Source organism: Lontra canadensis, unplaced genomic scaffold (genome assembly GCF_010015895.1).
Source record: "Lontra canadensis isolate GAN:19392208 unplaced genomic scaffold, GSC_riverotter_1.0 scaffold103, whole genome shotgun sequence".
NCBI lineage: Eukaryota > Metazoa > Chordata > Mammalia > Carnivora > Mustelidae > Lontra > Lontra canadensis.
In genome coordinates, this window is record NW_022631097.1 from 5,006,817 (window position 1) to 5,028,719 (window position 21,903).

Genomic DNA, 21,903 nt, shown 5'->3' on the forward strand with positions numbered 1-21,903 from the left:
GGGGAAGAATGGGTCCAACAGTAATATGATCAAACATGGATAAGACAGGAAAATGTACCACTGTCCCCATCCCCAAGCTGGGACACCAGCCTAAAGGGTGAAAGAGCTCCAATTCATAGATGGCATACTAAGGTCTTGTCACCAGGTCTTACAAATAAATTTAAACTCCTTTGGATGATTAATATGAAGCTAATTATAATCTTCAAACTTCTCTCATAGCAAGGGCTGTCTAACCTTTCACTTGTGCAATTAAAACTTGCTTTCCTAAATTTTAGGATTTCTATCACATTTTTAAAAAAGAAAACCAATCCATAAATGCTATGGTTAAATGAGGGGGGAAAGATTTTAAGATTTATTTTCAATTTCAGTATTTATGTCTTTCATTTTAAAGCTTACTCTATTTTTATTTCTCCAAGTTGCTGTAACAATTCGGGGTGTCCCTTTCACCTACCCGGAGTCTTTGGTTCAAGAGGCTCCAATCCTTTGATCTACCTGAAGGACCAACCTTTCCCCTCTTTAAGCCTCATGATGTTCCTTGCGAGTTAATTCAAAGCAATTTCCTTCAGGACTTCATTGTTATTGGAGATTTTGCTTTTCTTCTGAGAATGAAGAATTCTAAGGTTGAATAGAGTGAAAAAAAAAGCTTGGTACCGCTGGAACTATCAAGGTTCGAATTTGGTTTGGAGAATTCAGTATAGGGGTGCCTGGCTGGCTTACTCGGTAGAGCATGTGACTCTTGATCTTGGGGTCATGAGCTCAAGACCCACGTTGGGTGTAGAGTTTACTTTAAAAAAGGAGGGGTATCTGGGTGGATTAATTGGTTGAGCCCAAATCTTGATTTTGGCTCAGGTCATGATCTTGGGGTTATGAAATCCAGACCCACATCGGATTCCTCGCTGAGCATAGAGCCTGCTTGGGATTATCTCTCCCCTTCTCCCTCTGCCTCTCCCCACCTACGCATGCACACTCTCTCTCTAAATAAGAAATAAAATCTTCAAAACAGAAAAAAGGAATGTAGAGAACCTAGTATTTATCCAACAGACTACCACAGTGCTCCCGTTACTATAAGAATACATTTGAACTCTTCCTCGGGGCATAAATGCAAAATGTAAAACCAATGAGCAGAAGGAAAATGATGTTAATGGACCACATGTTTTAATGGTACTTCATTCAGGGGAGCCGACCATTTTGTATAAATTAGTATTTGAATCTGACAATTAAGAAACTAGAGATTGGGGTCGCCTGGGTGGCTCAGTGGGTTAAAGCCTCTGCCTTCGGCTCAGGTCATGATCCCAGAGTCCTGGGATCGAGCCCTGCATCGGGCTCACTGCTCCGCGGAGGGCCTGCTTCCTCCTCTCTCTCTGCCTGCCTCCCTGCCTGCTTGTGATCTCTCTCTCTGTCAAATGAATAAATAAAATCTTTAAAAAAAAAAAAAAAGATAAAAAGAAACTAGAGATTGGCTAAGCTAAATATGGGCGGGAAATTCTAGAGTCAAATTCAGTTTGCTTTGATGGGAATCATCAGCCATGTAATTTAAGTCTATTGTAACTAGACAAAATAGAGAAGTTCGTGTAGTTCTAAAAGATCAAGAGTGGAGATGCCTTAAGTCAGTGGTTTTCAAGTGGGGTCTATAGTTCCACTTTGAAGGAGTCCTAGAGATCATATTATTTCTGTAATAAGATATGAAGACGTCCTTTGATGTTCATTGTATTGACATTTGTACCAATGCTACTAACGCAGTGGTGGGTGGAGCTATGGAGTCCTTGGCCTGAGTCAAGGCCCCCAACTATACTAGAAGTCCCAGGAAATTTGTCACTACCCTATACTTGTAGTTCAAAAAACAAACCAAAACAAAACAAAAACATTTTCACTTAAGAATGTCCATGACGTAGTAAAACTTTAAATCTCAACCGTTTAAATATTTTGTGTGACAAAATGGAAGGTACTCATAAAGCTCCCCTCTTCCACCCAGAAATATAATAACTATAGAAGGAACACTTGTACAACAGTTTGAGTTATGAGCCTTTGGTTTCCATGGTGCACTATTTTTGCTTGAAAGAATAACTGACAGACACTGGTTACTCAGACTCGGGTTTGTTGGTTATTTTCTGAAAAATCCAGTCCCTGAAAGGAAAACAACAGAAGGTATTTGTTGCCAATAGAAAAATTTAAGTTTCAGGCAAAAATGAGGTTATTGAAAATCTGTCTGTCACCATGAGCTTGACAGCTTTCCAGTATCTCAAGACTTCTCTGATAAGATTGGTGCTGATATTAACAGATGTACTTTCTTGATATGTATATCATCATTTGGAAGATCTGCATAATTCAGTGAACCAGTATTTTTCAAGTGATCAATGCACAATATAACCAAGTCATGCATGGATAAAGCAGCCACTGAAAGTGAAAATAGAGCAACAGATTTGAATGGAACGGCATGGATCTGAAACTGATAGGATTTCTGATTCTACACTGTGACTTACCTTTAAGAAACTACACTTGTCGAGAAACTCAAACCTACCATTATTTGAAATACTCCTTTATTTTCCACTTATATATCTGTGTGAGGACAGATTTCCTCAGACACTTCGACCAAGATAACATACTGCGACAGATTCAAATTAAATGCAAAAGCAGAGATGAGACTCCTGTCTTCTATTAAACCAGACATTAAAGAGATTTGTGAAACTCCTAAACAGTGCCACTCTTTTTTTTTTTAAGATCTTATTTATTTATTTATTTATTTATGAGAGAGAGAGAGAGAGAGAGAGAGAGAAAGACTGTACAGGTGGGGGGCGGGGAGGAGGCAGAGGGAGAGAGAGAAGCACACTCCCCACTGAGCAGGGAGCCCAGCACAGGGCTCCATCCCAGGATTCCAAGATCATGACCTGAGACGAATTTTTTTTTTAATATTTTATTTATTTATTTGAGAGAGACAGAGAGAGAAAGAGAGAGAGCACAAGTGGGGAGGGGGGCAGGGAGAAAAGGCAGAGGGAAAGAGAAAAGCAGGTTCCCCGCTAAGCAGCGAACTTAACTCAGGGCTCATTCCCAGGACTCTGGGATCATGACTTGAGAGAAAGGCAAGATGCTTAACAGACTGAGCCACCCAAATGCCCCAACAGTACCACTCTTCTTACTCAATTTTTTTTTTTTTGAGAATATACTTATTTTCATAAAGTATGTTATTTACAGCATAGGGTTATTACCGTACTTTTTAAACATTTTTTAAATTTCTCAATTTTTTTCATACAGTAAATATTAGTAATTTAGTCCATTGTAAACAAGAGCTCTTGAGGATTTTCAATTTTTTTTTTAAACTAGGCTCCCAATGTTGGGCTTGAACTCATGACCCTGAGATTAAGAGTCTCATGCTCAACCAACTGAGCCAGCCAGGCACCCTAGGCTCTTCAATTTTTAAGAGCATAAAGGGGAGAGCAACAAGTTTGAGAACCACTGCCTTATAGGAACTAAATACAACTTGATGACGTGCAATCAATTAGTCTTACTTCTCTGGCATGTTTTTCCTCATGTCTGCTTCTTATTTCTTCTAAGCGAGGCTGTGTGCCCAGGAACTCCTGGCTTTTAAGGTTCCTACCACTCTGTTCCAAGTCTCCATGGCCAAAGCTAAACCAGGTGGCTTAAAAATGTCATTTAGGGAGACAGTGCCTGAATTGATGGCAAAGTGGACCAGCCTTCCAAGTGATCTTTTCTGTCGAGACCTGTGAGGGTTCGTTAGACATGAAGTAGCAATCAGTGATACAGACTCAAAAGTAAGCATTCTGCATGAAATGATTGAATCCAACCAATTTCATGGAGAATTTGGTCTCCTGTGTTATATTTGATTCAGAGCAGAAAGGATATTAATCTTTTTTTCTTCTTCATTAAATTCTGCCACTTGGTGATAATTATATTACGAGGAGCAGATTAGCAGGTTATGTAAGGAAGGTTCTCCCGAGTTTGGATTTAGGTTGTTATACTACTTGATTTTCCCATTCTTGAGTTCCTTTATTGTCCAAGACCATAAATCCAAGAATTTCCCAGCATCATTCCAGGAGTCTAAACAGTCTTTTAAACAGCTGCAGAATATTGATGGTCTCATGATTCCTTAAAGGAATTTTTCTGTGGGTGGGGGAAGCCACCGCCTTATGACTCTTAATTAAATGTTGAAAGCTCACCCGCAACAATATAAGGAACAATGTGGAATCCTCAGAATGTCAGTGTAGATAAACTGTCTCCTCTTCCATAAATAAGGACTTGCTCCAGAAAACTCCCTATCGCCTTCTTCCTTTCTGTTTCATGAAAAGACTATTCTTGATAAATGGCAAAAGCAAATACATGGCTTTCATAATTGCACTCACTTTACCACATTTCTCCTGGCACTGACTACCTAAGGCTATCATACTGCTTGGACTGTAGGACTCACTTGCTGTGGAGTGGATGGAAATGCAGCCAGGGCAAAGGTGATTTTCTCCTGTGGCACACTAAGCAATAACCTAAACACAGTTTTGCTTCATTGGGGATGAGATCAGGGGACACACAGAGCTCCCGCAGCAACTCAGCATCACCCTGGGTCGTGCTGCAGGCTGGGACAGAGAACAGGGCCCTAATGAGCCCCATGAAACTGAAGCTGGAAACAGCTGATTTGTGGCCAGTGGCTCCTTAGTCCCTCCCCCCATGTCAGAGTTAATTACAATATTACAGTGGTCAATTAGCCATTTTGAATTGAAACCAGTAAGTTAGCAGAACACTTTGGGTCAGGGAAGATGCCAGAAAGACTTCTACACACAGAGTAAATTAGCATACTGATTAATGGGAAGGAGTTTATCTCTGATACTGTGAGGCTCTGGCCATCAATAAGGAGAGGGAAACCCCATGGACACTTCTGGACCTGTCAAAACACAAAGCTGCTTTTTTATGTGCCTCTCACCTTGATTGTTTTTGCTTTCATCTTTATTAGATTTTTGAAGTTCTATTTTCTGAGCAGTTTTGTAAAATTTGGTGGCTTCACACACAGTATGGGTGTTAGGCGAGTAATCTTTCTCCTAAATAGTACCATCAACCTGAGAGTCCAGGGTGTTTTCATCAATTTCCTGACACTGTCCCTGACAGTTAGATATCTTTAAAAAGTTAAAGAGCTGTCTTTATTTATTTAGATAAAATGTGAATTTCTTCTTTTTCCCCATCAAGAGGGTTGTATTAGGCTAACCTTTCCAATCTACTCCAGAGTCAAACAAGTAAATGAGTCAAACACTTCCCAGCCAGGACTATAGCAAATGCCCCAGTATTTCCATGTTTAGTGACTCAGAAAACAAAGATAAAGTCTCAGACCTACTGACTCAACTACACTGAATTACAAGGATGGAAACCAGACCCTGAACTATGGCAACTCTCTAGGGAAGGCCACCCCGATATAGCGAGGAGGGCATTTAGGTTTGCTCCTATTTAAAAGTTTGGTTACATTTTTGAGCACACCTAACTTTCAAATATAAAGTTAATTTGAAATTACTCTGCTCAGGAACCAGATTTTCCTGCGTGCCCAAATCTGGAATGTCTTATTTGCAATCCAAAGCCTCCACACTCTCCATTACTACAGAAAAGGAATAAGTAAACAGATTTTTCCACACAGTCAACCGCATCTGTGAAAAAACACAAAAGGAAACTCAAGATATTTGTAATCGCTCCCTGTGAAATCTCTGGCAGACACACAGGTGGATTGATTCCAACAGTGTTCACTTCCTGCTACTGCCATATTGAGTAATTGTTAAGAAGCAACAGTGCCCAAGTACTCAGCACACAGGGGACAACTGTGGGTGAAGAATTAGCTGAAAATGGAGAGGAGTGATCCAGAGAAGCAACTTGCCTAAAGAGATAGCTTGTAAATTCAGTACTAAATCTTGGAGTCATAGAATTCTAACTGGGGGGTCTGAAGTCCATTTCCTCAAGTCTGGATTTAACTGAAGAACATTGCACATAGATATAAAACAGAGTTTCCAAGTGTTGATTGGGCATTGTTTAAGGCATTGTTTAACATATGCGATACAAACTGGTTAAGAGCAGGTCACCGTCTTATTGATCTTTGTGTCTACAGTGCCTGGCATGGTGACCAATATGAAGTAAATGCTCAGTACATGTTCATAATTGATCTATTTTATGGTAGAAACCTTGGTTGTTAGAAACATTGATTTTATCAGACATCCTGAATGAGCCTGAAGGCCATTTAATTTTTCTTAGGTCACTTAATTCTCCTTTTCCTAATTCGAAGTTTGCCAAGCGTACCACTGGCCACAGATAAGTTTTCCCCACTCTCTTGATATCAGGAAAGTCCCTGGAGCGTGGATACAAGTAGTCTAGTTGCAAAAAAGGTATATCTCCCACTATAAACTGATATATTGGAATTCTGGCCCATGATTTGCTAGCATGACTCAGTACAGTAGAGTTGATTAGCTCCAGGTAAACTGATAATCATCGAGTTTCCAAACCAGTAAAGCTCAAGACAAAACCTTGATCTGTGCCAAACCTTCAAGAGATGTCAATAAACAGGCAGTCCTACCTATGCCGCAGGCCAGTCCTGATACCAGCATCAATGCCACCCACTATGGGCAGCAGTTCTAATGGTGGCCTAAATAAATAAGACACAACTATATAAATAAATAAAAATAAACTTTAACACTTTTGCTGCTTTGAACGGTAAAAAACATTGAGAAATGAAGTGAATGTAGCAAACTAGGTGAAAATATAGGTTTTGGAGGACACATGGGTGGGCAAGGGATTCGGTGGGAGGAGAAACAGAATCACTACAGAAAGTCAAGGTACATAACAGGCTATGCTCTCAGAGAAATCTCAATTAAGAGGAAAACATAAACACCCTACCCAAGAGATGGACAAGGAAAGTTATTTGTCTTGGTCTTGACTTGTAGTGGAAGAAGAAAAAAATCTCCCTTGAGTAAGGTTGTCAGATTCAGAAATAAAAAACAGAGTGCCAGGGATTTCTAGGGCAGTGAAACTATTCTGTATCATACTATAATGGTAGACACATATCATTATACACTTATCAAAATTAACAGAACGTACACCACCAATGAACCCTAATGTAGACTACGGACTTCAGGTGATATAATGGGTCAATGCTGGTTCATTGTAACAAATATACCATTCTTGTGGGGGATGTTGTTGTGGGGGAGGCTCTGTGGGTATGAGGAAGAGGGATATGTGAGAACACTATAGTTAATGCTCACTTTTGCTGTGAACTCAAAGCTACCCTAAAAAATAAAGTCTATTTATTTTATATAAACAAAATACTTATACTAAAAATGTATTCATCGTTTATTTGAAATTCAAATATAACAAGGCATCCTATATTTTTTATGGCAATACTACCCTTGAGATCCATGTTTATTAGCTAGACCTAATATGGATTTGGTTCCTGAATTCACGTTAACCGTCTAAAAAGCTAAAATATTCATATTAAATAGGTCATAATTTGTACTATCCCTAGGTGCCTGGTAAAAGCAAACAAAAAAACTTAATCCTATAAAATGTACCTTTACATCAGGCTGAAAACATTTCCACGAACAGATTTCAAATAAATATAACATTACAATGAAAAAAAAAAACAAAAACCACACAAGGAAACAGAGGAACAACAGAATAAATAAATAAATAAATAAATAAATAAATAAATAAATAAATAAAGGAATGGACTCACCAGGACTTTAGATATAGGAAGGCTCAGATATAGAAAATAAAGTGTTTAAAGAAATAAAAGAGCAGGCACCTAGATGGCTCAGTTGGTTAAGCATCTGCCTTCTGCTCAGGTCATGATCCCGGGGTCCTGAGATTGAGTCCCAAATTGGATTCCCTGCTCAGTGGGGAGCCTGCTCCTTCCCTTCCTCCCTGCTCATGTTCTCTGTCATTATCTCTGTTTCTCTAAAATAAATAAATAAAATCTTAAAAATAAAATAAAAGAAACCATGAGCAAGGAGAATTTTTTAAATGACCAGAAACATTATAAAAACAAACTTCTAAAATAAATAGAATTATTGAAACCCAGAGAAACTATTAAATAGCAAATTAGACATGACTGAATAAAGAATTAATGATCTAGAATCCAGAATCCAGCACAGAGAAAGGAAATAAAAGTATGAAGGGTAAGTAAAGAATACCAAAGCTTGAGTAAGAAGAACCAACAAACATTCAATTAAAATTCCAAAAGGAGAAGAGATCAGAATTTTCCAAAACTGATAGTAGTTCTGAGGATTCATAAATCCTCAGAATTAAGAATCATAAAGAATACCAAGCAAGATCACCTTAAAATAATAAACAAACATTACTAAAGAACTGAAGAGGGACGCCTGGGTGGCTCAGTTGGTTGAGCAACTGCCTTCAGCTCAGGTCATGACCCTGGAGTCCCAGATCGAGTTTCAGCCTCGGGCTCCCTGCTAGGCAGGGAGTATGCTTCTCCCTCTGACCCTCCCACTTCTCATGTTCTCTCTCTCTCATTCTCTCTCTCTCAAGTAAATAAATTTTTTTTAAAGATTTTATTTATTTATTCGACAGAGAGAGATCACAAGTAGGCAGAGAGGCAGGCAGAGAGTGAGGGGAAGCAGGCTCCCCGCTGAGCAGAGAGCCCGATGTGGGCCTTGATCCCAGGACTCTGGGATCATGACCTGAGCCAAAGGCAGAGGCTTTAACCCACTGAGCCACCCAGGCGCCCAATAAATAAAATCTTTTAAAAAAATAAAAGAAAGAAAGAAAGAAAGAAAGAAGGAAAGAATTGAAGAAGGCCCAAGCCATAGAAGAGATTCAAAAGCAGCCAAGGAAAATATATTACCTTGTATCTAATTAGACAGTCAACTGACTTCACAGCTGCAACCATGGACCCCAAAGACTATCATCTCTGAGGTACTAGGAGAAACACAGCTATCAATCTAGAATTATGCAGTTAGCAAAACTATCAAGAAGTATGGTAAAATAGAGACATTTTCAGATAAACAGATATATTCCAATAAATTGGGGACTGTATACCAACAAGAGACCATCCCTAAAAGACTTTTAGAAGAATTTACTACAGGAGGAAGAAAATGAGACCAGATACAAAAAGGAATGATAAGCCAAGAAGGAGGTAACTATGTAAGTAAATCTAAACAATCATAAATAGTATAAGATAGTATTAGCAGTCTAAACTGTGGGGGTAAAAACTAAACAAAACAATATTTATAAAAATACATATTAGACCATAAACTATGCCTTGCAAATTCTGCAAAATTGATATCAAATAGACCACACTTTCTGATCACAATATAGTTAAGTACTAAATCAATTTTTAAAAAACTAAAAACTCTCCTGTATGCATAGAAATTACAAAACATACACAATTTATGTATCAAAGAAACAGTATAACGGAAATTAGAAACAACTAAAACTGAACTATGACAAAAATATTTTTTATCAAAGTTTATGGTGTTTAATAGTTATGTGATGTTTAAGAGGAAAACGAGAAGAAGGCAGGGGTGGGGGAGGGGGGAAAGCATTTGTCTAGTGTTTATTCTGCACCAGGTCTTATTCTAAAGATAAGAGCTGAAATTCATGAAACAGAAGACAAAGATACATTAGAGGAATAATAAAGTCAAAAGTTGACTCTGAAAATATTAATAAGATTAATAAATCTCTAGCAAGATTAATCAAGAAAAAAGGGAAATCATGAGATATTCTTAACAGAGAACAGAGGGTTGCTGGAGGGAGGTGGGTGGGGGATGGGCTAGATGGGTGCCAGGTATTACGAAGGGCACTTGCTATGATGAGCACTGGGTGTCAAACCAATGAACTCTACTCCTGAAACTAATATTGAACTAACTAGAACTTAAATTAAAAACAAAAATAAAGGGGCACCTGGGTGGCTCAGTGGGTTAAAGCCTCTGCCTTTGGCTCAGGTCATGATCCCAGGGTCCTAGGATCGAGCCCTGCATTGGGCTCTCTGCGCAGTAGGGAGCCTGCTTCCCTTCCTCTCTCTCTGCCTGCCTCTCTGCCTAATTGTGATCTCTGTCTGTCAAATAAATAAATAAAATCTTAAAAAAAAACAAAAAGAAAAAAAGAAAAAAAGAAAAATATTTTTTAAAAAAAGAGAGAAACAAGATAAAGCAAAGAATATCAGCAAAGCAATATGACCGCAATATAGCACAGATCTAAAAGGTAAGACTATACTATAATCAATTTTTTTGGCTATGCATTTGAAAACACAAACAAAATGCACATATTCCTAGGGGGAAAAAATAGAAAATTGACTTAAGAAACAATAACCACATCCATTAAAAAAAAGTAAATCAATCATTTAAAACCTTCCTATAAAAAGAACAGTAGTTTTGTAACCAATTTCTACACACACTATTATAAACCATTTTACTAAACATTTAAGGATCGAATAATTCTATCTTACCCAAACTCAACCACAGAAAAGAAAAAGAGTAAATAATACTGAAACAGACCTGGAAGATGGAGAGGATCTCTACTTCCCCTCATACTCCCTCCCCTACACACACCAAACAAATAATAATTTATGTGCCATTGATGTTAAAGATATGAAACTTCAAACTTTTAAAAGGAAGGCTATTTGGAGAAGCCAATATGACTGCGGGATAGGAAAGAACTTCTTAACTCACAAAAAATCATTAATCATAAAAGGGAAAAGAATGAATACATTAAGAACTTCTGTTTTGAAACTTCTGTCTCACCATAAAAATATGAAATAATCACATATAGTCACACACAATTAGGGAGAAGATATTTGGAAACTATATAACCAACAATGAATTAGTATCCAAAATATATAAAGAATAAATAAGCCAGGTTTTTTTGAAAAGGACAAAATATATGATCAGACATTTCATTGGAAAGGAATGTAAATGGTTAATAATTATATGAAAAGATGCATGGGGCACCTGGCTGGCTCAGTGAGGGGAGCATGCAACTCTTGATTTCAGGGTTGTGAGTTCAAGCCTCACATAGGGTTGTTGAGATTACATAAAAACAAAATTTAAAGAGAAAGAGAGAAAGGAAAGAAAGAAAGAAACGGAGGGAGGGAGAGAAAAGAACAAAGAAAAGATGCTCAATCTCAGAAGTCACGAAAAGGAAAATTCAAATCATGAGATACAATTTTACATCCCTCCAAATTACAGAAATTTGAAAACCGAAAATATTGACTTTTAATAAGGATTTAGAGCAAAAAGAAGTTGCAACTACCACCAGTTTTAAGTATGAATTGGTATGACCACTTTGGGAAAGAGTTTAGCATTCTTTTCAGAAGCTGAATATGCAACTCCACTATGATCCAGCAACTTCTAAATGTACATCCTAGAAAAATCTGTACGTGGATTCTGGGAGACCTGTACAAAATGTTCACAGAAGCATGTCTGCAACAGGTAAGACTGGAAACAACTCAAATGTTTATTCATAGGATAATATAGATACATACACATAAATTTTGGGATTTAAGTACCATGCAATACTTTAGAGCAGAGAAAATGGATGCACTATTACTTTAAGCATCAGTATAATGAATGAAAAAACAATGAATACATTACATATACTATGATACGTTTTTGTTTGTTTGTTTGTTTGTTTTAGATTTTTATTTATTTATTTATTTACTTGACAGACAGAGATCACAAGCAGGCAGAGAGGCAGGCAGAGAGAGAGGAGGAAGCAGGCTCCCTGCTGAGCAGAGAGCCCGATGTGGGGCTTGATCCCAGGACCCTGAGACCACGACCTGAGCCGAAGGCAGCGGCTTAACCCACTGAGCCACCCAGGCGCCCTACTATGATACATTTTGATACAATTTTTAAAAATAAGCAAAAATTGGGGCACCTGGATGGCTCAGTGAAGCATCTGACTCTTGATTTCAGCTCAGGGGATGATCTTATAGGGTCATGAGGTCGAATCCTGCATTGGGCGTGGAGCCTGCTTAAGATTTTCTCTCCTCCCTCTGCAAAACCTCCCACTTGTGCACACTCTTTCTCTCTCTCTCTCTCTCTCAAAAAAAAAAAAAAAAAAAAAGGGGCAAAATTAAGATATGTATTGCTTAGGGACATATATATTTATGGTAAAACAATAAAGAAAAGAGTATTAAAAACAATATTCAGAAGTGGGAGAAGATATTTGCAAATGATATATCCAGTAAGGAGCTGGTATCCAAAATATATAAAGAACTTATACAACTCAATACCAAAAAAACAAATAATCCAATTAAAAATGGGCAGAAGACATTTCTTCAAAGAAGATGTATAGATGGCCAACAGACACCTGAAAAGATGCTCAGCGTCACTCAACATCAGGGAAATGCACATCAAAACCACCTCATATCTGTCAGAATAGCTAAAAATCAAAAACAATAAGAAACAACAAGTGTTGGAGAGTCTGTTGAGAAAAAAGAACCCTCTTGCACTGTTGGTGGGAGTGTAAACTGGGTGCAGTCACAAACAATATGGAGGTTCATCAAAAAATTAGAAACAGAATTACCCTATTATTCAATAATTCCACTACAAGGTGTTTACCCAAAGAATATGAAAACATTAATTTGAAAAGATATATGCACCCCTATATTTATAAGCATTATTTACAATAGCCAAGATAGAGGAAGCAATCCAAGTGTCTATCAACAGATGACTGGATAAAGAAGATGTGATTTATATATACACAAAGGAATATTATTCAGCCACAAAAAATGAAATCTTGATATTTACAACAACATGGATGGATTTAGAAGGCATAATGCTAATGTCAAAGAAAAACAAATACCATATGATTCACTCATATGTGGAATTTAAGAAACAAAACACAGAAAGAAACAAACGTGAAAACAGACTCTTAACTCCAGAAAACAACCTGGTGGTCACCAGAGGGGAGGTGGATGAAATAGGTGAAGGGGATTAAGAGTACACTTATCTTGATGAGCACAGAGTAATGTACGGAATTGCTGAATCACTGTATTGTCCACCTGAAACTAGTAACACTGTATATTAAGTATACTGGATGAAAAATAATTAAAAATTTAAAAAAACTATTTTCAGAATACTGACTCCCTTTTGAGAGAAGACGGGATGTACAATCATGACTAACATGCAGGGAACTCCTGGTATTTATAATGTCATATTTCTTAAGAAATATGGGGGATCCAGATGTTCACTTAATTATCCATCATAACACACATACAACACATATTCTTTTGCATTACCAAATATTTATAAAAACATGAAAAATGTTTAAAAAGAACTTACTGTATAACACACAGTCAGCATTCAATACTTAATGTTCTTTTTTTTTTTTAAGATTTTATTTATTTATTTGACAGACAGAGATCACAAGTAGATGGAGAGGCAGGCAGAGAGAGAGAGAAGGGGAGCAGGCTCCCTGCTGAGCAGAGAGCCTGATGCGGGACTCGATCCCAAGACCCTGAGATCATGACCTGAGCCGAAGGCAGCGGCTTAACCCACTGAGCCACCCAGGCGCCCAATACTTAATGTTCTTTATGAATGGTGCTGTGCAGCTACCAAAAGGTCTCTAGTGACATGGGACTCAGGGGCACTGGGTCACTAACTGATTGGATAGGACCCCCCCCATTCATGCATGGCACTGGTCTTGTTATGACCACAGCCTAGGAAAGTGAAGTAGTGTTTCTTCTTTAGCCAGCAGCCAGGTTCATCTTTACCCCTTCATCGTCCTCATCCATCCGTCCAATTATCCACTCAAAAAATATTCAGGTACCTCCTAAGGTCTGGGAATCTCCAGACTTCAGCTTTCAAAGTCCTATAGTTTGAAAAATCATAGGACAACAAATCTGTTCTCAAATTATAGATACATGGATGGAGTCTAGTCCAAGGCGCATCTGGTCATTCTCCATTGGCCACCACTTCTATCAGTATAGATTGTTCAGATTCATAAACTTGCACAGCCTACAACTCACAAACCTTTCCCACATGTTGGCCATTTTCATCCCCTCAATCCTGGAAACGGAAGCTCCCAGCTCCCAACCACTAACATGAAATATCTACGTGACAGGTAATCAGGTGATTTTACCATGAACTGACAGTGATATTAGAGGGGGTCTATGTATATTAGTTTCCTGCTGTAATAAATTATCACAAACTTGAAAACAGATTTGTCACCTACATCTCTGTAGGCTAAAGCCCAATAGGGGTCTTATAGGGCTAAAATTAAGGTGTGAAGAGGGCTGCATTCTTTCCTGGAGGCTCAAGGAAAGAATCCATACCCTTGCCTTCTCCAGCTTCTAGAAGCCACCCACATTCCTGGTCTCCTGGTCCCTCCTCCACCTGCAAAACCAGCAATATCAGATTAAATCCTCACCGAATTCCCCTGACCTACTCTTCTGCTTTCCTCTCCCCACTGTTAAAGACCCCTGTGATTCCTTCTGGTCTACCCCATAATCCAGGACCGTTCCCTTGTTCTAGCATCAGCTGGTGAGCACCCTTACTTCCTCTTTGCCATATAAAGTAGTAAATTTAGGTTCCAGGGATCAGGGCATGGACATCTTTGGGGGTAGGGACTATAATTATTCCACCTATCACACTATGAGACATCACTCATTATTTCCTAATTTTCTCTCTAAATCTTACAATCAAAGAGTATGCTATCAGGATCATGTTATCTCCACCTTCCAGTGAAATGAATCACTTGAGCTATACCTTGAGGTCTATCTTTAGAGAGGATCCAAGTGTGAACAACCTCTGCGTGTTTTTTAGGAACAATTGAAGTCATTGTTTGGCACTTTACTCAATGTTCTTTTAACCTAAGAGCCTACACTATAAATTTTTTGCTGGTGTTTAATTCCAGGAAAACTTCTGATTCGGCAGATGGATTCATCAAATGCAAACAACGTGGACCACAGTGTTGCCTGCCTTGCACTGGTGGTTAGAAAACTTAAGAATGAAATTCATCCCACTTCCTGTAGATAGTTTGTTTTGTTTTAACTCCAAAAAAAAAAAAAAAAAAATTCTTAGTTTGGATTTTTGAAGTTACTGCAATACTTTAAGAAGTAGTCATTTCCGCCTTAATAAATATAGTAAAATCATCTATTAACCATTTTTTATTTATTTTTAATTTTTTAAAAAGATATCTGACAGAGATCCAAGTAGCCAGAGAAGCAGGCAGAGAGAGAGAGGGAAGCAGGCTCCCTGCCGAGCAGATAGCCCGATGCGGGGCTCGATCCCAGGACCCTGAGATCATGACCTGAGCTGAAGGCAGAGGCTTTAACTCACTGAGCCACCCAGGAGCCCCTATTAACCACTTTTTAAAAGAAAATTACTTTCAATGACTTTCGAAAAATTTACAAATGCTTTAGCAGGTTCAGAATACTGTAATTAAGAAATATTAAGGTTTGCTATGAACTTGGGGTGCATGGATGGCCCGATATTAAGCTGGCTCTTAACTTCAGCTCAGATCATGATCTCAGGACTAGAGATCAAACCCCGCAACAGATTCCTCACTCAGTAGGGAGTCTGCTTGAAATTCTCTCTCCTTCTGCCTCTCCCACTCCTCACGAATAAATAAATAAATTTTCAAAAAATATTTTCTAAAAACTTCTCTCTAGTATGTGCTCCACAGATATTTGGTGAATAATGCCTAATAAGCAGTTTTGTTAAATCTAGTCCCCCTGACCTAAATGTTGCTAGAATATTCCATGGTTTTGAGGCCCCAAACCACCAGAGGTAATATGGGAAGGCATAGATAATAGAGGATATGCTTCTCAGTAACACTTCTGCATGTGCAGGCTAAGAGTTCCTTCGGCCATTCTGACACTCAGAGCAATTAGGTACAAATAAACCCTCCAGCATTTATGTGGGATCATAATACATAATACATAATACAAGCCATGACAGCTGCCTTTCCAGCATGAAATTCCTTTAATTACATTTATGCAACCTATGTTTCAAGCAAACAGGAATTTTCAGGGTTCTCCAAAATTCCTTTACTTATGCTGTGCTTTGCACTTAGTGTATTTCTCCATCTCCCATTGTCACACCCCCCGGAGTACTCTCATGTGCCTCCTTAAATGCCACCTCCTCCATGCGGCCTTGCATGAGGTAGGCTCTTGCTTTTGAAACTCCATGGTACTTTATTTCTTTCTTATGGTTCTTATATGTTATGTTCTGCTTCCTAATGCAAGTGTACATACGCAGACATGCACACTTGCTTATGAACCATTTGAATTATTTATCTTTAGATCCCCTTCTAGAAGAGAGTGTCTTATAAATAATATGCTCTCTAAAGTATTCATTGAATTTAACTACAGTACTTCTTAAATACATGCATAAATTTTGTCCTAATAGGAATGGAAACCATGCTACTGCTGATTACATTGCATTACATTGTATAGACCAGATTATCTGAATAGTTTACCCAAAAGGTTTGTTGAAATTCAAATATATTTCGTTTAAGATTCAACAGCTCCCTCTCGTGGCCTGTGTGGGCAACTGAGCTCCAGAGTTAAAACAATTTCATTTCATTTTTGGAACTTAAATTTGAAGTGATTCTCAATCAATTTCAGTTTTGATGTTAAAAGTTAACTAACACTGAATGGGAAATTTATTTGGCCTAAAGGTGTCATTTTTATCTTACTTTATTTTAAGATTTTATTTATTTGTCAGTGAGAGTGAGAGAGAGAACGTGCACAAGCAGGGGAAGCCACAGGCAGAGAGAGAAGCAGTTTTCCTACCGAGCAAAGAACCTGATGTGAGACTTGATCCCAGAACCGTGGGATCATGACCCGAGCCGAAGGCAGATGCCCAACTGACTGAGCCACCCAGATGTCCCATAAAAGTGTCATTTTTTTATGTGAAGAATAAATAGAAGCAATTATTGGTCAATGGTTTCCATCCCAAATGACTATAAATCTGCTTTTTAAAAAACTAATAGATTTTAATTTAAATATTAACAAATATTTGATTAAGGCTAAAAAACAAGTTTTCAGAAAGTCACATTTACATTTGTAGTACATGAGAATGAATGTATCTTGGAACATAGATATATATATGTGAGATATATATTATATATCACTCTGTTTTTGTTTTCCAAAAACTGGAACAATATCAATTACAAATGAGTTTAAAAGCTCAAGCATTCTAATTATATAGCCAAATGTTCAAGTTTGAAATGGAACAATTTTAAAATAAGGAATCAAGTAAAATGGCAAAACGTTAAACCCAAAGAACAACTCTTCACGAGATCCAAATCCCTCATGTCACCATACCTATGACCCGGGGGTTTCTCCCATAAAGGGAAAAGCTGACTGAAGGAGGTCAAGGTCTGGCTGTGGGTAGGTCTCCACGCTCTGTGGTGGGCTTTCTAAGGAGCAGCCAGTGAGAGGCTAAGCTTCAGGAAAGAAAAAGTGTCTGAATTCTGGCTGGGCACAAAGAGCTCCAGCTGGCCAGAAGGCTCTCCAGAAGGACTCCAGGGGGGTGGGGGTGGGGATCCTAACCTCCCCCACTCCTTCCTGACTCCAGAGAGGAGGAAAAGAAAGAGAGTGGCAACACTGAAATATACATCTGTCATTGCTAATGTGTCCTCATTTGAGAAAACAAAACATCTATTTAACAGAAGCTTTTCTAAGATAGAAAGTGTCTCTTTCCCTTTGGATTCCCATTGTCTAGGATTCCAACCATTCTTTCCAAGCACCATAAGTTTTGTGAATAATTTGGTGGTTTTCCTTCTGTAGTTGTATTTTTATATAAAATCTGACCTCAGAGAAGCATTTTCATTAATGACATTTATTCTAATTGGGAAGGATGCACAAGAGGAAAAAGGAGAACACACATACACATTTAGCATGTGATGTTAAAACACTGTTTTAAAATACACATAAAGTATTGCTAGATGAGAGATTTTTTTTTTTTAATCTTGAGTTTACCAAAAAGCAAAACAAAACAAAAAACATATAGAAATTGTAACTAGTTCTGCTGTTATTGAGTTTGTTATTCTACAGCAGGGTGTAAAAATGCATACTGTTTTTCTCTTCCATTAATAAAAATCATATAACCTTGGGGCTCCTCCTTCTTTAGAAACACATTCACTTTCTCTGAGTATCACCTGAATTATAATAATGCCCACTGAAATCCACCCAGTCAGGGAGGCTTCAATAGTCTCCTTCATCCTAAATGTCAAAAACATTATAAAACAGGCTGGGTAAATTTTTAAGTTTCTCATAATCTCTTTTCATCTTAGTGTACACCAAATAATTTTGAAGTAAAATATAAAAGTATATGATAATCCATTCATGTAACATACACAAACTTTGGAACCGAAATATCATTATGTAATCTTTCCACAAATGAATACAAATAGTTAAAAATTTTAAAAATGCACCAAGTAAGCAAAATATTTTTAAAATAGCCCTTGGTTCAGGTCAATGGTAAATGGCAAACCATCAGGTAAGGTTGATGGTCCATGAAATCAATGACCTTCAACCAAATTAGCCAATCACCTCGCTAATAAGCTGCACCTTACTTCTCATCAATGGCTATTGATGGAGAGATATCATTGAGTTTTGGACCTGTAAATGTCATCTCAAAATGGATTTCCTAAATTTTGCATTGTCTAGCTCAGTTAAAGCTTCCCATAAGCCGTCATCCACTTTAGCTGGAGAATAAGGAATGTGGAAAGACCTAAATGGCCTTCCTTACATTCTTTACCTGTTTTAGTTAGCCCCAATGGGTAAATTACGGCTATAAATAATGCTTAGATGAAAAATATCATCTTTTGTAGCATTTCCATCTATCCATCAGAAAAGACATTTTGGCCTTACAACCATGAAGTGGTTATTAATACATCTCAATTTATAACAAGACATAAATATGTTACATACATATAAATGTACACTAAAACGTGTTGAACCCTAAGTGTATGTCCATCCAATAGGAAAAAAAAAGCCCCCAAACACTCCCAGGTTTTTATCACAATCAAATATCTTAAAAATGGGAGAAATCTCATGTTTGGTTTTCCAATGTTGAGGTGACTAATTTGCATTTGCTTACAAAAAAAAAGTCATCCCCAAGTTTGCCTACAAATGGATTGGCCATGACAGCAGAATATTTGGTGGCAATATTACAGAATAATAAAGTTCATTTATGGTCTAAAAATATAGAAAGAGGAGGCCTAACTTCAAAAAGGAAGATGTCACCCAAAGGCCCTGACAAAAGGTACATGTTGAAAGTCAAGAAAAGCATGAAGCTGTGGGTCTGAGACTCCAGAAAGGACAGTAAGGTGGGGAAGGGGACGGAGGATCAGAAGTCCTTCTTACCAGGTTTGGAGCACTGGAGACACGTAAGGACAAGTCCTGGAAAGGAAGGGAAAGACGTACTGTTAGTACACAGATATGTGAAAGATTATTTGAAGTTAAATTTGAATATTAGTTCTCAATTTGACCTGAAAAAATATATAAAGAAGAAAAAATACACATATATGTATATACATTTTCATACAGACAGACAGACACACACACACACACACACAGAGCCCACATGGCCTTAATAGCAGATTTTAAAAGAACTGAGAAAATGATGCATTTTACCCAGCATACTTGGATCACACAGCAGCTCCATGGTTCTGGCCATGTTATTTTATAACTCTCAGCCCTGGGTTTCGAATCCATTGATCTCTGGTTAAGTGCAAGGGCTCTAAAGCCAGAGCGCAGAGGGTCAAATCCCAGGCCACCACCTCTTGCTGCAGGACCCAGGGCAGTTATGGACACTCTCTGCCCGGCCAGCAGTGAACTGAATGAGAACTAAGTGAATTAATGTATATAAAGTGATTAGAGCAGTGCCTGACACATTGTAAGCACATGCGAATGTTATGCTGTTATTTTGGGGATTTGCTTTCCATGGCTACCAACTAGACAGTTTCTCAGGAACCCTTGTACCTTTACAGATATTTATTTATTGGGCTCTCTCCCTGGGCTCACCGTCCGGAAAGAATTTCGGTTCCCCTGTCCCTACGACCTCATCCCATCCTTCAGAGCGCATCACCAGCTCTTAACTTCAGAAGGCACACTTTCCTGGAAGCTGTCTGCAACCCCTTAGTTAGCATCGTGCTAATTTATGTTCATCAAACCATCTGGGTGAGCAGCTACCTATTCGCTCTCTCGCTCGCCAAGCTAACACGTATTTAGTGAATCCTGGCCACGGGCCTTAGTGCGAGTAACACAGACATGAATGAGGATAGCACTCTCTGCACACACGTGTCTTCTCATGTCTTTCTTCCCATGCTGGGGGGCCAGGCAGAGTGGGAACAGATCTGCCACCCTATTGCTGGAACTGTGTGGTATACTGCACACTGCATATCCTCAAGGATCTTATAGGGCTTCTCTCTGAACAAGGACGTGATAAAACTTCTGGGAGAGGGAATACTAGAGATGCAATGAGGATAAGGGCAAGGGAGGAGGGGAGCAGGTGGAGCCAGGAGGGTGCTCAGGCTCTTGGGCTATGCATGGGTCCCTGGGAAAGGGAGCTGGCTTGGGTAGAGTCAGTGGTGTCAAGGTCAGCCCAATGACACCCTGGTTGTGGGCACAGAAAGGCCATTTTAAGCCCAATGATATGGGTGACATTTGTATCAGTTTCCCACCCAGCTGTTGAAGGAAGGATGGTCCAAGTTCTTTCAGCAAAAACTCAAGAAAGCTGGAAGCCAGTTAAATAAAATTAGTGCAACACCCAGGGTGCTGTCAGAGATGGGAAGAATTCCCATCTGGACACTGCTGAGAACTCTGCTGGGACACAGCCCTCCCGGCTTCAGAAGGGGCACTACTGCCCTTCAGCATGACTAGAGCCATGACCATGGCAGAGCACACCCACATCCTACCGGTCTAGCCTGCCCCATCAGGAGAAACAGCCGGGGAGGGAACAGCACAGAAGAATAAAGCCACAAGCCAAGACCAAGAACTGACAGGCTGTAAGAACATCAGAGGAAAATGCACAAAGTGTCCCCCAAATCCTGCCGGGGGACGGAGGGGCTTGGGTTGGGGTTCCTGCCATTTTACCATGGGGCTCAGAAACCAGACCCTTGTCACCATGGCCAACACCCCCTCATACACACCGTCTGTGCCCTCCCCATCACCACAGGGCTGGGGGTACAGGTGACATCAGAGAACAGATCGACAGTAACATAGTCTTCACGCAGGAAGAATGAAGCCAGCACTCAGGGGGGTTGCGGGAAAACAAAACTGTGCTCTGACTCCATGACAAAGTCTCAGTAAATGAAGAAAGTATCCCTTCTGGATAGTGAATTATCTCTAAGTGAAGTTAACTTTGTTTCAGTTTTGTAGATTTTGTCACGAGGGGGACTCTAGAAGGTTTGCTAGCTGAAATTCACATTCCAAGAGATGCTCAAAAAAACCACCCTAGAGGAGGGGGCACCTGTGAGGGCCACTGAAGGACCCAGGGACCTTGCAGACCAAGGGGACAGCCTGGGGGGGGAGAGGTGGGAGGAAGGACTTAGAGGGCAGAGGTGGAGAGGGGGTTTGTGAGCTGCTGCTGTAGGGGGAGGTGGCTACACAGAAGCACGAGTGATCAACGATGACTGAGAAGAAGCCTGTGAAGCAGCCAATGGCATGAAGCGAAGCTGAAGAGATGGACAGATTTAAGATGGCTCGTTTGCCAGTTTAGAGCCCATCCTGAAGGATGACAACCTCCTGGGACACGGTCATATTTGTGCTACTTGTAAGTCACCTCCTGTGAGAGAAGGGACTTCAGGGAAAGAAATGAGCTTAGAGGCAGGGTTATCCCTGAAATTTCACGTTTACTGATGTACCCTTCAAAGAAAGAGTTTTTTTAATGTGTCCAGTCCATCTGGTCCCTGGCAGGGAAAGGTCAACTGATAAGGCTTTAACTGATGCTCTCTGAGTACTTTCTA

At 39.2% G+C, this 21,903-nt stretch overlaps 1 protein-coding gene across 2 annotated transcripts in view; it reads right to left on the reverse strand.

The window, feature by feature from the left end:
• The window catches only part of SPATA13 (spermatogenesis associated 13), a 345,487-nt gene that overhangs the window by 282,781 nt on the left and 40,803 nt on the right, over positions 1-21,903 (reverse strand). For both annotated transcript variants that reach the window (XM_032838274.1, XM_032838280.1), the window contains exon 2: positions 19,301-19,336. In XM_032838274.1, the coding sequence (XP_032694165.1) occupies positions 19,301-19,336 (36 nt within the window). The remainder of the gene's footprint in view (positions 1-19,300; positions 19,337-21,903) is intronic.